The following is a 16,633-nucleotide window of genomic DNA, read 5'->3' as shown; positions in this document are numbered from 1 at the left end:
GATGCACATGGAGGCACACTGTTGTTGACTTGATGATGCAAGTATCAGTGCAAAGTCCGTTTCCATCCAATTGCTAAGGAAAACTTTGTTAACTAAAGTTAGGCCAGTGGAGAACTGCCAAAAACTGAAACTGCTTGAGAAGCCACTTCAGACATCAGCAGACACAAGCAAGACAATTCTATACCCTCAAATCTTAACTTTACAGCATAACAGACTGACAATTTCACAGAATCATCCATCTTTATTTACTGTCTGTAGTTTCAGGGTACTAGTGCAGGACTCCTTCATGACACTAAAAACATTATACTATTCATTAATCAATCAATAACAGGTTAGACGCCGATGTGTAGAGGCAAAGATATCCACTAAATTAACATGGTAAGCAGCTAGCTGTTGACTGAACAGAGGCATAATACCAAGGTGGGGGGCTGGTCAACCTTTTGAGCTATGATAAAAATCTTCTGGCAGTTAGGGTTCATCTCATGGCATCAAATGACCATAAACAGTCAATCAAGATAGACCAATCCTCCGTGATGAACCATAGTTTACCTGAAGTGGCAGCTGTTCCTTCATGAAGGTTTGTGAGTCTACTGGTCCAAAAAGAGAAGGAGCATGAGTAGAGCCTAAGCAATAATTATGATGGCAGTTTTTGGCACTCTGGGCTACTTATTCAGCCCAGCGGTAAATCACATTCCTGGATGGTTAGGATTAGGGCTAAGGGTGGATGTAGGTACTCGCTCTTCGACACTACATGGCGTGAAATAACATGCCAAAAACCACAAAATGTGTGAATAACACATTGCATGAGTTGGAATGCTATTCTTAAGGGGATACAGAAAGCTAAAACTAATCCAAAGACAAATTCCTTTGAATTATTCTGCCATTTCTTTATCTTTAATCTCCAATAATTCACAATATAATGTAATAATGTGAGCGTAGAGCTTTGTGTAGTGGAATGAGGGACAGATTTTAGAGGATTTGGCCCCCTTGACTCCCAGACCACTCTTTGACTTTGATGAAAGTCGCTTTCACAGGGCTCTAAACACAATAGATCCCTCCACCCTAGCATGCCCTTGTGAGGATATATGTCAAAGCTGTAACATCATACTCCAAAGTATCACTTGGGCTCTCCACAGGTCACATTCCTCCCTGATGGTGGAGGACACGCGAATAGATGTTAAGCGAGAGGAAGAAAATGAGAATAGTTAAAAAGACGAAGAGGGTAAGAATAGGAAGAAGAAAAGCACAGAAAAGTGCCGAAAAAAGGAAAAGACAGTGAAGAGGAAAACCAGATTTATGTGTGCGAAGTTCACCGACTCAAAGCAGCTTCTGGCATGGCTCATCCTTCCCATCATACACATTCCTGTCTGACACGCTCACAAAGCACCATTGTACTGAACTGGATCTGACTCATATCCTCACTGCTCACTACCTTATACGCTACAACCACATACACACCAGGACACACATACACACATTTGGCCTTGAGCCACCTCCATTGTACAGAGTTATGGGGTGACAGTTTTAATACCACCTGTAAATGATTCTCTACTGTACAGAGAGGAGGAGGTGTGAACTTCAAAAGAGAAAGAGAGGGGGTGGAGCAGACATGATAGGGTGCATTAATATCATGTGACCTGTGGTTGAAGGGGTCACTAATTGTGTCTTTGTGTGTGTGGTGTGCTGACCTTCTCTTCTTTCACCTGTAATGGAACCTTTTACCTAAATATTAGCAGCCAGTGTAGCTGAAATCTTCTCAGTGCAATAGATTCTAAACTCCTGCTGTCCACATGGGCAGATGGGAAGCAGGTCCAGCCAAGAGACCCCCTAGCCTCCTTCTATGGCTCTAGTATGTCCTTCCATGGCCACCAGCATCAAGCAAGAGGCCTGGTCCCTTGCTCCAATACTTCCTTATGCTTGTATGTATGACAAGGCCTAGATCAGATCTGGTCCTAGACAAAAACTCCCTAACATGGGAGTCTAGGAATTGACTCACTTTTGGAGCCAATTCATTCTCATTTGGACTACATGCTTCATTGACTAACTAGCCCATCTACAGGAATATAAAGTGTATGGTGGACATTACAGAGGTTTTATTGACACAATAAAATATATCCTAAAACTAATACAATTCATATTGAACATCACCCACAATATCTGGCTGATCTATTCACTTCAAGTCTATGACTGCAGGGTGCACTACACATACACAACATACATACAGCATTAGCAGCAAGCACAGCATGCTGAGAAGCTTTTACGCACAACAAACACACAGAGCAACAACATAGAAAGAGTCAGATGTTTTCGAGGAAGTTCACACTAAACGTTTTGTAAAGTTTGACGGCTACTTGGAACATCTATTAAGAAAATGACATCCGATCAGTATCAGCTATCAGTTCACAAGCAAAGCCCAGATACTGGTATGATTTTTTTTTAACTGGAAAAACACGAATGATTGAGTCCCTAGTAGATGCAACAACCACACACACACACATACAAACTAAACAACTACACAGTTTATGATCTGTCCTTCATGCATACACAGGATAATTTCCAGTACTGTGACAAGTAAAACACACATGGCTCCATTCCACACAGGGAAAGTCTGTTTTTTTGGTAGGACACTTAGGCCCCGTTCACACTGGAGAAAGTCATTCCAGCTAGAGTAGGATTGAGCCCAGACAGCCTTTAAGCTGGATGCGTTCAGACCTATTTTCAAATCTGGCTAGCACACAGTTGTGTCCGCACTCAATCCGGCTTCATCCAGCATGTTTGCTGGTCTCCAAACCACTAGGTGGCGCCCCGTGATATGGCTAATAATGTGGCTAGCCGGATTCGCTAGCCACATTTGCGTTCACACTTGAGCCACATTTGAGCCAATCCTGCTAGATCCACCTCTCGAGGGTGGATCTAGCCGGCTTGAAATCAAACTGGATTCAGCCGGATTGGAGGTGTTCACACTCGGAAAAAAACACATCTGGATTGATCTGGATGCGGCCAAATCCTGCTTAAGCCACATTTTTTTCCCCAGTGTGAACGGGGCTGAATCCAGTTTGATTGCAAGAGGTGGATCTAGCAGGATTGGCTCAAATGTGGCTCAGGTGTGAACGCAAATGCTAATGTGGCTAGCAAATCCGGCTAGCCACATTATTAGCCATATTACGAGGCGCCACCTAGTGGTTTGGAGAACAGCAAACACACTGGATGAAGCCGGATTGAGTGCGGACACAAGTGTGTGCTAGCCAGATTTGAAAATAGGTCTGAACGCATCCAGCTTAAAGGCTGTCTGGGCTCAATCCTACTCTAGCTGGAATGACTTTCCCCAGTGTGAACAGGGCCTTAAATAGGATCTGAGGCATCATAAAATGCATCTGTGCTTCCTCTTTGTAAAAAGTATAAAAGCACTACAGTTATAACACTCTGTAACAAAACGGTATGTCATATTAGATTGAGTGCGAGAAGTAGACGGCACCTTACTCAGCCAACTTTCTGACAGTCTTTGGAAAGAAAATGAGCAAAAGCCTGTAGTAGTTAACGTTCACACCTTAAACTCTCGTTTTCAGGTCAAGTGTTGGTAACAATGCAGCTTTTTCAGATGGGAGAGGCACTTAGTAGAGGCCTGGCAGATCTACAAGCATTACAGTCAAAAGTGCTGCATGCAGGTGCACACACACACACATATCTGACTTCATGTCCACCCTGATGTTTGTGTGCCAGTGGGTTGTATAATTCTCATTCACCCCCATATTTTCATAGCTGGGTTTCAGCATAGATGTCACCTCTTGTAAAAAGGTGAAAGAAAAATGATGTCAGCAAGTTCAAACCTGAAGCTGTTGCTTTAGAAAAACACGGCCTGGTGAACAAATTAACGGCCTCTGTGGTAAAGAACACTTCACACTATTGATTCACTGGAGGACTTTGATTACTGCACGGCTTAAACAAACAGGTCACAGGTTGTTTTACCTTTTGGTGACCTTCCCAGCAGGTGGCTGTTTCTCTGCTCCTCAAAGCGCAGATTCATTTAGACTTTCTAACATATTTATAACTATACACAGACTGGTGGTCTATGTGTGAGGGGCTTCCTGTATTGCATATATATTCTGGGTTTCGTCATTGTTTTGGAAGCATCGAATCCATGTTAGTATTTCTGTTGTTATTTTTAACCCCAACATGACGTAGTTTGTGTTTTATGGTCATTTCTGTTTAGTTTTTACGCCTTGTAAGAGCCACTTTATGTCAGAGAGAAGGTGAGAAGAAAGCAAAAATGATTCAAAAGCATTATTCTTAATGACACAGAGTTGTCTGGAGAAAATGAGGTTGGATTATTTGTCTCAATGTGTTCCACCTGTGGAAGAAGTCTAGTGTTTCCCTATTTGAACTGCGTCTTTCTCTGACACGGGAATTCGTGACATTGGAATTAAGCTGAGGATTTATTGTGTTGTGCAAGTGGAAGAATTTACAAGAAAATGCTGTCAGCTCTGTGATCCATGGATTCTCCGGGACACGCCCTCCCCCTCCTGCTATAATTCTCATTCCAGCAGCTGAAGTCATGTACTGTATTTAGCTGCGATTACTCAGTCTGTTTGCCTTTTACGTGAAGCAGCACACACTGGGATAAGCATCTCTTTGCACAGTATTTAAACGTTGTCTTATTGCTATGACAACTCCTGATTTGGGAAACACCGTCTGCCAAAGTGCTATCAAATGGGAAGTGGTAACACTCCATGAGGCTCTTCAGGAGGAGATGGGTATATGAAACTGCAGACGCTCAAACAACTTACACAGATTTTTCTCTTGATCCAGGGCAACTCTTCAATCACACTTCTTCAACATCCTTCAACCAATATAACCCTCCTCTGCACAAACCATCTCAATCTGGCCTCTCTGGCTTCGCACCCAACCTGAGCTGAACACCTTCGTGTCTCCTACCTCCAGCTCGTTAGCTGCCCTCATCTCATTACATCTGCTGAAATGAGATGCAGCCTCACTACGCCCTCATTCCTTGGTAAAACACCGCACAGTGTCAACAGTAGTGGAGACTAACTGGTCTTACTTTTATCAAATACATAAAATATTTGGGAAGCGTGGTTTTTAATGTCTTATCGGTAACTCCAACCTGCTACATTACACACATTCAGAGTGATGGATCTGCCTTCTCTCTCCCCCTTCACTAAGATTCAACGTAGCAACAACCACAAAGGAAATACCACCAGAAAACTCCCATCACCTGATAAACCTCTCAAATCTACGTGATTTGGAATATCTGCTTCTAAAAAATATTTTAAATAAACATGAGTTTCTTACAGGACTTTTCAAAATAGAGCTCAAGAAAGAGAAGCAGCTCACAACACAAGATTGATTGTTTCTCCTAACTGTGCTGAGAATATAAACAGTGAAAGGCCTGCAGCGTTGGGTGTCTCTGAGTCAGCTGATCATAAACAAAAATTAGGAAGTAGCCATGTTTTCTGATGATTTCATATACAGGGGTGATGTGCACAGGGATGGGACAGCCAGATAGCAAGTTAGTGACTCCCATTATATCCATATACACACAGCATAAATCAGTCACTCACACACATCGTGGTGGATTTAACACTTACTTTGAACGTCCATTCACTTGTCCGCCGATAGAAGGAAGGGTCCACACTGGCGTCATTATGTCCATTTGCATGTTATTCTCCAGTTTGTCACAAACCTAAATGTGTAGAAATAATGACGTCATTGTAAAATCTCCCAGTTGTTTTCTTAGCTAGCTGCTTTTAGAAACAAATGAGGCTAAATTTAGCTAGCATGCTCTGCCGCAGGTACAGTTTACAGTTCGAAGACATAATTTACGCAAATATAACACAACATTCTCTCTCAACAAGGCGAGTAAACAAAGAAGCCCAAACAAATAAATGAAAAACTTACATTTTGCATCATTCCGATCACTTTCAACGTGTTCACCTCCTATTCGTGTCCCCCCAGAAACATTTCCGCTGCGATCTGTGCCATGTTTGGGAACTATTCATACGGCGATTGTATCTCTTTCGTTAATTTGTCTAATTCATTATATGTTTTCTAAAACAAATAAAAACTGCTTTCAATATATTTTGCCTATTTGAATTGTGTTGAGAGCAGCATTAGGGGGCGCTGTTTCCCATTTATATAAAAACAAAAGGTGGGACAACAAAAAATATACCTGAGTTCAATGACTATATGTTTATATGTTTATATGTTTATATACTATATGTTTATATTAAATATATGTTTATGAACTGCCAGCCTCAGTGTCTTCCGTGTCTTACTTAACAAAAACATGCTCAGTTTCCAGTAGTGGAAAGTGGAAAATGCCTGAAATTATGTGTATTATGTTAAATTCCATAATTGTAAAAGTCAGTCTCAGTTGGTTTTTAATTTCTAAGCTGAGCCCAAAAACTACTGCTCACATATTTATTGAAGAGTTTTTTCCACTAGACTTGATAATGAACAAAAAACGACGTGATGAGATGGAAACCTGTTTGTTTATTGCCAATATTGTGTTTTAATGCTTAACAAGCAGCGACGTTCAGCCACATATTCATATCTGATAATTATGTGACATCCTGTGGACAAGATTATTTCTCACTGCTGTCAGACACACAATACACACATACATTTCATTGATGTGCAGAAAGAGTGGGGTAGAAAAACAGACTTGCACCAAACACTTGACTCTAGCTCCCTCGGGTGGTGTTTGGCTGTAGTACACTATTCAAAGCAAAGAGCAGTTCTGCACTTTTTTTTTTGACTTAGTTTCCTTGCTCACACTTTTTTTTTCTAACCCTGTTATGTAATTCTTTTTCATTTAGCTACACACTCTAATCTGATAATCTGCTGCCCTTTCTCATGCTTATACGTCTTTGACAGGGTGAGTGCTAAGGTGGCTCAGTGCGCTGATGTGCCAGATGGTAGCAGTCTATGAATAATGCATCGCCACCTTTTTAGTCAGACACGTTCAAGTTGATCTGAGGTCAGCTGAATGACACAGGTGTGGTTCATGAGTGATGAACACTGATAATCCTGATGCATAATGCATTTTTTTTCCTACCTCCTTCACAATAAAGTCCTCACACAGGGAGGGTGTCTCATTATGGGCTGGACACTGAAACATGGGAGTTCAATGAAACCAACTGTAGGTGAAAGAGAAAACTGCTGTAAGTGGCCAACCTGTTCCATAAATCTTTGCAGGTACACCTTTATGAAGAGTTGTAAGTTAAACAAGTTATTGATTACTTAATTATCCTATTATTTTCTTTGTTTGTTAAAGAGACATCGTATAAGGCAAAACAGACCCACCCTGCGATTTTGAATAGTGTTGTGACACGTCCAGCCCTAAGTCATGATCTACATGTAGATACAACTACTGCAGCGATGAATGTGTTTCAGACACCAACACGTTATTTAACTCTGGCCAGAGCTTATGTCAACTGTTGATGGGCGGCAGAGACAGGGAACACCCTGGACAGGTTGGCAGTCTATCACAGGGTTAACACAAAGACAAATAACCATAAAAACCATCAAACTCATCTACAGCAAATTTAGAGTCCGTGGCCTGACTTTGAAATGTGAGAGGAAGCCAGAGAACCTAAAAAGAAAAAAACCGACGCAGGCACGAGGAGAAACATGCAAAACTCCACACAGAAAGGTCGCAGCTGAGCAGCAGGTTTAAACCAGGAACCGTTGCACTAAGCAAAGAAAACGCCTGAGGGTGGCTGAGACTACTGTAGCATGGTAAAGAACTCTCCAATGTATCAACAAAACCCAAGATCATGTTTAAGGAAGAAATGTGTTGAAATAAAACAGAACAAACAATAGCAACACCTGAATAAACCGGTTGTCGTTGCATCCGTACGCCACCTTCCAACATGACATCACCAGGATTTATAAGGGTGAAAGGGTGAGCCTTTAAAAATTCAAACAATTCAGAAGACAAGAAGCAAGATTTTATTTTATTGGAAAGTACACATATATCATTCATTTAAAAACACCAACAATTCACATTTCATAACTTCTGCATAGTGCATCTCTTTAGGGTATCACATGATCTCACCTGGATAATAACAATAGGCAGTTGTAACTGAGACACATCTGATACATTAAGTAAGCAGAGTCTACAGTTACAGTGCGTCAGTGTCCAATGATTCCCTGCAATATTCCCAAGAAATACAGGAGGAATAAATACAACAGTAAAAAAAAAAAGATGAAAACAATAAAAGGTAAACAGTTTTTTTTGTCTTCACATAGGAACCTCTTTAACAGATGTGGGTCTGGGGTCTGTCCACTTCTTTGACCTTTTCCTTCTGGTCCTTAAATATTTATAAAATATCATTTATGCATCATTTAATACTCTGATGTAGGATAATTATGTCAATTCTACAACAAGACAAACTGAAAAGTAAAGCTGACAAACTGAAAGTTTTGAAAGTTTTATCTGAGTTGATTTTTAAGAGTCCACTTTTAAATGTTTGTACACAAAAACTTTAAAATCTTACATTTCCCCAAACTCATACCCAATCTTTTACTTTTCCCCGACATTATTCCCACTTATGACCGCCTGATCTACCTGGTACGAAGATTGGCATAATCTTTCAGCGCCCATACTAGCCGCATGACCATTATGTCGCTCTTGTCACCGATGCTCTGGTCCCAGCAGTACTCCGGAGAGAGCAGCCTGCTGGGCTTATGAACCCAAAAGTACTTGTTCAGGTGACTCTCGTCATGCCACAGCGCCTCCACGTCGTTTATTTTGTCCTCCATGATGCTCAGGTAGCAGACATCTGCCAGATGCTTTACGTTTTTGCACAAACCTCCAAAGATAGCAGCGTGGTAGTAGAAATCTCCGGTCTCCATAAAGGCTTTGGATTTGGGGTTCTTGTCATAGGTGAACCTATCCTTTGGAAGCTTATAATAGTGGGCATGAAGCAAAGCCACCGAATCCCCCAGAGCCTCTGAGCCGAATCTCCCCATAAATACCTGATCCACGTCGAAACAGAAGATGTACTTGGAGCTGTGGCTGATCTCCTTGTCTATCATTTCCGATATGGTCTTCATTCGCATCATGGAGATGTCCTGCCAGCGGGTGTGTTTTTCCACCTGGATGACCTTCATGGTTCGCTGAGGAGCAAGCGTGATGTTTGGTACCTTCTCTGGCACATCTGTGAATACGTAATACGTCACCGGTAATCCCAACATAAAATGCGCTTCGGCCGAGACGAGGAAATTGTTGAGGTAGGCGTCCAGGTACCTTGTGGAACAAAGACAGAGAAAAACAACTGAGCTGCTGCTGACATGTCATAAGAACGAGAAGGAACAACAAACACAAGCTGGACTTTCAAAGGTATGCCTCCACAGCTGTTGTACAGCACTGAACATTGCCATGGTGCCATTTGGTAAAACATATCAGGAAGCGAGAACGTGTTCATCCAGCTTGTGTCTGGAAAGATTTTCCTGTAATATAAGAATCTACAAATAATGTCGTTTCCAAGCAACTACACAGATCATTTTCAGGATCGGCATGTACTGTAGAAAGAGACGACACTTCTAAGAAACAACTGTGAATTCTGATGATGCTGAACCCTGTTATGCTTACTGGCCTTAAGCACGCTAGTTACAGGTTTTTGAAAAAGGCAGAGTGTAAAAAGAAGGAACCTGATTTTGTATGGAAATGCTGAACCCCCCAAAGCAAGTTTAACTCGTTATAATAAGATGTCATGCATGCTCGCTATGAAAACGACCTGTCACTCTCAGGCACAGGCATACCTGTGACATCCTATTCTGTTTCACACGTAACCCTGTAATAATGTATAATTACACACAGTTATTTCTTTTGTACATTAGTATTTATTGCATATCGTAAATACCGCTTATATTTTTGCACATCTGATGCTGGCACCCAGCTTTCCCCCACCCATGCACCTAAAGTCCATCCTGCACATGTACTAATTTTGCTTTTTATTTTTAGTACCCTATGTTTATACCATTATTCATGCTATGCTGTCTGTTCCTATGTTGCCATAGGATACCTGAATTTCCCCTTGGTGATCAATCTATCTATCTGATGTCTTGCTCTGCACTGCTGTTTCTAAAACAAAACAAAAGAAGTACTCTGATAGCAGGAATAAATAAAAAAGCCACTATCTTTGTAGAAAAACAAACCTTCCCACTGCAAATACTGTGAGGGCAACAGTTGACTCTGCTTGGGTGTGCTTTTGGTCATAAAGGATGGGATCAAACATTCCCTCCCAAATGATAGGAGCGTTCCAAGATGTGCGTGTCCTCACCGCCGGCCTGGTCCTGTAGCAGACAAAAAGCAAAGTCAAGAAGCAGAAAACACAACATTGCGACATGTCCTCAAACTTAGTCAAGCTCACACAGGAGGATTAGGGAGGACAAGAAACAAGAAATACGTGCTTAAAATCCTGTCAGACTCAACAGTGAGTAGGTCAGCACGTAGTGGTAGCACTCCTCAAATGTCCTCCTCCTGAAACTCCTTAAAATAGTGTTGGAGGTTCACCACCCACTAAACAAATCCCAAGATAATAAGAATAACTAGAAAAGGGTGTTTCCTGAAGAAAATGCAAGTTTGATTGCTGCAGCTGAAGCGTTGCTTTGAACGCTGATGTGAAGGATTGCTCTGAATTGCTGGAGAATCAGAGCAATTCAGAGCTTTGTATGCCTCTGTGTGTCAGCCTGTCACCATGGTAACAGCAAAGGAGACCTCAAAAACCACTCCAAAGTTGAGAGCCTGGCGTGTGGAAATGATTCGGAATTAGAAAATTCTAAATACAAGTTTGATAGAGCAGCATCTAATGAGCGTTTTAAGACTAAACTCTGTAGCTTGAAATTTGTAGGAGGAGATACATTTGGCAGATGACCCTCATTGAAGGGCTCTCTCATAGACTCCCATGTTAAAAATGACACCAAAACTGCTTAATATTTGAAAAATTGTAATTTTTTGAAAAAAACTTGAATGTAACTCAGAATGTCCTCTGTGAGATGAACATTTTGATAGTTGAATGGCTGAAATCGGTCAATGTATGTTGAAGATACGCTGCGCCAAAAAAAAACAATACAAAAAAACGTACAGAAGAATAAGAAAGAGGGTGAAGAACAATAGTTTGATTGCTGAGCAACGGCAAACAAACTAATCACATGAAGCAGCACTGTGTCAGCAGTGCACGAAGTTGTCTGACTTCTTTAAGTACTAATTAACTAGCATACTGTAACATTAAACAAATGTGGTACTACATTTTATTGGGTTCAAGATGAGGTGGTCAGAGTTCAACTGAAGTTGAATGAGCTCCAGCGCCAGTTTGCTCCCAACTCCACATCCACGACTATTAAAATAAAACTGCCTCAGCAATGAAACCATAAAATTTAATGATTTTCAAACTATACAGAGGTGCATAGACTGTAGCACACACAAACGAATGAGGAAGCAGACAGATGATCTTCTGATCTTTGTTTGACACAGCTTCCTCTTCCCAAAATCTCAAACTCAGCCTGTTAATGTTCTACGAGTGGAGTGCAAAAAAAAAAAAGCTTAAAAGCATAACAAGTAAATATGCTGTTACTTTGAGTAAAATAAGGGACGGGCTACTTTTACCTTCAGTATCATGATCATATGACTCATTCTTGGTTTTAAAATGCATGACCTTCTCCTGTGCTGTTGCTCTACATATCATCATGTTTTGAGTAAACAAAGGGAAGACGTAGGTCCTGGTATGAGAGGACCCTCCTAATGATTGAGTTACAGACAGCAGACAATGGGAAAAAACTTTCTACAATACCGCTCAGCGACAACCAGAGATTTAGTGACGCATTCTAGCTGCCGGGCATCAAACCAGCCAGCTATGGGTCTGAACTTTGCTCTAACTGTAATCTCCATGCAAAAATGGTCATAAACCAAGAGCAGTGATAGTTCACCTTTAATTCAAAGGTATAAAAAAAAGGACAGTGTGCAAAGGCAAGGTGTGACAGTGGACAATTATTTATGATGATGATGAGCCCCTCTTTGGGTTAGAACAGTAAATAAATAAAGAGCAATAGGGTGGTGACAGTGAGAGGTACATTCACTTCTGCTTTATTTTCCACATGACTGAAACATGTGTTCACTTTGTTTGCATGTTCTGCATTTTTACAGCTTGCTATACCCAAAAATATTTGTTTACCGCCAACCTAACATACTGTATTTGCCACATAATAGAGGAAGTGCTTACTGTTCAGATTCAGCTCTCAGTTATAAGAGTGGATGATATAAGCTTGTGTGTCCTCCTGTGGCTCTCACCTGCTCATCTTTACAGAATTTGTGTCTTCATTACAAGTTAAATTAGAAAAGGGAAATCACTCTTTCTTACCCAAAGTTCAGCGTCTCATCCAAGCTGACATTCTGCCTTACAGCTGCTTCACTCACAAACACAAAACTTTCCGTAGTGAAGTTTAGATATCTGAGGTTAAAAAAAAAATAATAAAATAAGAGAGGACATTGTTGCAAACCACTTCTCTGTGCTCCATGATGAAATTTTTGCAATTAAATATGAGATTTCGAATACACACCTTAAGTATAGGGACGTAAAACCTGCTACGAGCATGAGAAGGCAGCAGAAGACTCCACTGGAAGGAGCAAACGAGCACAAAGACACAATGAACAATTGCTTGTATTAACCCTACTGTACATAATATTACTGTCATTTAACCCATCAAAGGTGGTGTAATGAGCAACTTGTTGTGCAATTTTAAACTGAACTAATATAGAATGGATGTTTGTGTGTGGTAAACATTACCTTCGTGCTGGTAAACTTTGCCATTTCATCTTCCTGCTAAACGAGTCCTGAAGTGATGTCAGCAGAAAAATGTTTGCTGGTGGTCAGAACTACGCCTAAACCTGAGGTACAAAAAAAAAAATCACCATGAAGGCAGAGAAACATGGATATACCTGCTACTGCTTGACAATAGAATTAAATATGATAAGGTCAACACACAAAAAGCACATACTGACAGAACCAGAGGGCTGTCACTCTACCAGGAGCAGTAATGTGAGATTCCTGTTCATGCGCTCTTCTGTTTTTTTTTTTTTTAATATATTCATGCTGTTGGCAAAAATGTGACAAAGGAATACATATTTTTTTTTTTTTTTTTTTTTTTTTAAATCTGGATTTTTTTTTGCACACACTGGATGACACACAATGACTGTCAAAATATAAAGTGATGGATTTTTGAGAAGCAAAATCACATATGACAAAACCAACAAATCTGTGTGAAGACGCAGCAGGTTTCACCCATGATACACAGACCGACTTTAAAATTTAAAACACACACAAAAAACTTGAAACACACAAACACGCAGTTTCACCTGGACTGTGTGCGCGTTAGACGCAAAAATGGTAACACAACTGCCAAACACCTTGCGTCAACGCAAACCTCTGTTAGGGCTATAATATACTAAACCAACTATTTCTAAACAAGTCTGTATTAAGTATAAATAGTAGTAGCGTAGAGAGATAATGTGGGTACAGTAAAGCGCGCACACACAATGTCCGCTTTGGTGTCATTTTTGCGCCATATTTTAAGTTTTTCTCCAACAAAATTCACTTTTTAACTCAAACTCTCGATGAGTTCTTTAGTTTGAGTGGAGGAAATCAGATGGAACACAATAATAATAATAGTAATAATAATAATAAAATGATTTTTTTCGCAATCACACTAAAAAAACAAGTAGCCATTCTTTTCTTCTTTTCAGGAATGACCTACCTGTGCGCAGGCTGCTCTACATCCACCAAACATCCAGCGAAGCATTAAGTTTAACACTCGTCCGACTTGTGTCCAAACGCGCAGCGCCACCAGCACCACCACCGGTTCAGAAACGCACCTGAGCGTGCGAGCTGATGTCAGCGGGGGAGCGTCAAGCAACAGCGGTGGGTGCGGGGTGGGTTGAGGAGTGGCGCCGTGTCACTCATTCCTAAAAGCAACAGGCTATGAACGTATGTGTGCATATAGGGGACAGAGGGAGCAGTTAAACCGGTGCGCAAGGTGCGCGATAAGATCAGAGCGTCAACACTGGAAGATGCGCATATATGCATAATAATGCCCCCTCTCTCCTGACTGCTGCGGCCAGATCCGTCACAATATTTGAGGCTCTCTCCCAAGACACTGAGGGGAACCCCTCTATCTGACCCTATAGGCATACTGAAGGGAAGCAGGTGGTTGTGTTTTATTCACACACACACAAAGAGAGATACAGCCTCTGTTTTTGTAGTCAAAAACACATTGTGGGTGGAGATTTTAAAGAGCTTTAAGAGTCCAACAGAAACTATTTGAAACCTGGTTAATCCACAGATGCGTTCTCTCAAAACTACCAAGAAGTTAAACACAAACAAACTACGGAAAATATTCATAAATAACAAATAATAACAAATAAACCTGCTTCTGGTCCCTGTGCCTGCCACTCTTTCCCTTCTCTCAGCGTCTATATATATATATTGTTATGTTAATGTACAACACAATGAACTTTAAGCAGTCCTGCAAAACAAGTTTTGTTACATCTTTTTTTTTTTTTTAAACTTACCACCACCACTCCAGTCAGCTGTGCCTGGGGCCCTCCCTTTGCTCCTCAGATGCTACAAAAAGCCATAAAGGGATTATTTTACAGCACACTCATTATACATTAAATTATTCAATTATTATTTATGAAATTATTTGGATTAGGCTACAATTTTTAAATATATTATATATTATGTAAATTCATTTCAGTAGCCATTGCCTATGTATACAACGCATGATTTTTTTTTTATTATTTTTTTTATTTTTTTTAAATGCTAGCCTATTGTTTAGTTTAGTTAGTTACTAATTTTGGTAACATAGCACATATTTATGATAATTTTTAGTAAAATTATCAATTAGGCCTAATTACATGTCCCTTACCATCTGTCTGTCTTCTTGAAAACATGTCAGTGAGCTTTGCACATCTGGCAGCATCCTCAATCAATGCTGCCAAGCACTCTAACCCGGCTTTTTTTTTTTAGCCCGACCTGGTCTCTTCCGGTCCGTTTTTTACCCGCTTCGCTTCTCTGTCCAGTCTAGACGAGCTAAGGTGGACTAAACCAACTATGAGCAATGCGAAGGGGTGTTTGTGTGAAATGGTAGCTCCCAAAACTCCCCTCTGACTCAGAGACGGGTCGATTTAAAGATTCATTCATATTCTAGTGATCACTACTGTTACCACCTCGGCACCGCCCGGCCCATGAATCACGACTACCCACTCCGCACCTTGGAGGTGGTCATGTGTGTGTCCGGTTCTGAGCCTTGCTGCCATGGCAGCGGTGTCTGAAAGCATTTTACAAACACAACATAATAGAAGTTGCCAACAGTGCTAACAGTTGAGCCAAAATGTGGTCTGACAGCTGCAGGAAAAATATGTTGGCTTTTCTTATTCTCAGCTTTATCCTAATCGGTCGTGGTCTCCCAGCACCTCCACTAAACCGGTAAGTTCCTCTTTGCACTGTTGCTACATTGCTCAGCAGTTGTGTTGTGATGAAACACGACATCCTGCTCAGTCAGAGGCACCTTGACTGATAAGCGTTTGCTGTTGTGATAAATTGTTCACAATAACTTAAACAAAGGATGCCGAGCCACACTTGAGTTGCTCTAGGGCATGATTTCCCTTTTGTGAAAGGGTTAAAAGAAGGTATGGAAAAAGGCTCATCTTTTTTGTGTTGTATTAAATTAAACAGGAAAAGTACACCCCACAAATGAGGGAGATTACAGGTTCCAGCCAAATACATCCATCTAGGAAGCCAATGACACCACTGGAAATTCAGATTTAACCCATCTTCAACCCACTTATGGTGCCGGGTTGCGGGGGCAGCAGTCTTAAACAGAGACACCCCAGACTTCCCTCTCACTGGACACTTTTCTTCCAGCTCTTCCGGGGAAATCCCGAGGCGTTTACATAGGGTTTCCCCTGGGGTCTCCTCCTGGTGGGACATGCCCAGGAACACCTCCCCAAGAAGGCATCCGAACCATAAGCCCGAGCCACCTCAGCTGGCTCCTCTCAATGTGGAGGAGCAGCGGCTCTACCCCAAGCTCTTCTCGAGTGACGTGGGTTTTTAAAGGAGTGCCCAGCCACCTTTCAAAAAGTCACCAGTCAACCTTCACCCAGAGCTTGTGGCCATAGGTGAGACTAGGAACATAGATTGACCGGTAAATCTTCACCACAGCGGACCGGTTATCGGTTATCCACTTGTCAATCTCCATCCTCCCCCCTCACTCCTGAACAAACGCCTGAGATACACAAACTCCTCCACTTGGGGCAGGAGCTCCTCACCCACCCAGAGAGGACATTGCCTCAGACTTCAAGATTTTCTGTTTCTCATTCCAGCTGCTTCACACTTGGCTGCAACCCCATCCCAGTGCACACTGAAGGTCCTGGTTCGACAAAGCCATCAGGACAACATCATCATCTGCAAAAAAAAAAAAAAAGCCAAAATCCTGTGGTTCCCCAAAGCGGTACCCCTCCAGCCCCTCACCGTTTACATCAACCTCTGCTCTTTGTGTAACCAAAACAAATATCCACATCAAACCTGAGTATGAGTTGTGCTGGGTATAAAAACAG

General features: G+C 41.4%; 1 protein-coding gene across 3 annotated transcripts; it reads right to left on the bottom strand.

Annotated features, from left to right (window-relative positions):
• Nucleotides 1-7,967: 7,967 nt before the first annotated feature.
• On the bottom strand, nucleotides 7,968-14,981 carry LOC114433952 (N-acetyllactosaminide alpha-1,3-galactosyltransferase-like). 3 transcript variants are annotated; one of them, XM_028402775.1, is made up of 7 exons: nucleotides 14,944-14,981; nucleotides 14,588-14,639; nucleotides 12,807-12,907; nucleotides 12,580-12,636; nucleotides 12,381-12,470; nucleotides 10,180-10,317; nucleotides 7,968-9,268 (listed from the first exon to the last, which is right to left on the bottom strand). In XM_028402775.1, the coding sequence occupies exons 3-7, from the start codon at nucleotides 12,833-12,835 to the stop codon at nucleotides 8,584-8,586; spliced, it is 999 nt and encodes a 332-aa protein (XP_028258576.1). In that variant the 5' UTR covers nucleotides 12,836-12,907; nucleotides 14,588-14,639; nucleotides 14,944-14,981; the 3' UTR covers nucleotides 7,968-8,583. The 3 variants fall into 3 exon arrangements, with proteins under 3 accessions (XP_028258576.1, XP_028258575.1, XP_028258574.1); XM_028402774.1 differs by lacking the exons at nucleotides 14,588-14,639; nucleotides 14,944-14,981 and adding exons at nucleotides 13,018-13,112; nucleotides 13,774-14,015; XM_028402773.1 differs by lacking the exons at nucleotides 14,588-14,639; nucleotides 14,944-14,981 and adding an exon at nucleotides 13,774-14,014.
• Between the last annotated feature and the right edge of the window lie 1,652 nt (nucleotides 14,982-16,633).

This window comes from Parambassis ranga, chromosome 3, assembly GCF_900634625.1.
Source record: "Parambassis ranga chromosome 3, fParRan2.1, whole genome shotgun sequence".
NCBI classification, from domain to species: Eukaryota; Metazoa; Chordata; class Actinopteri; family Ambassidae; genus Parambassis; species Parambassis ranga.
This window is presented reverse-complemented; position numbering and strand designations above follow the sequence as displayed.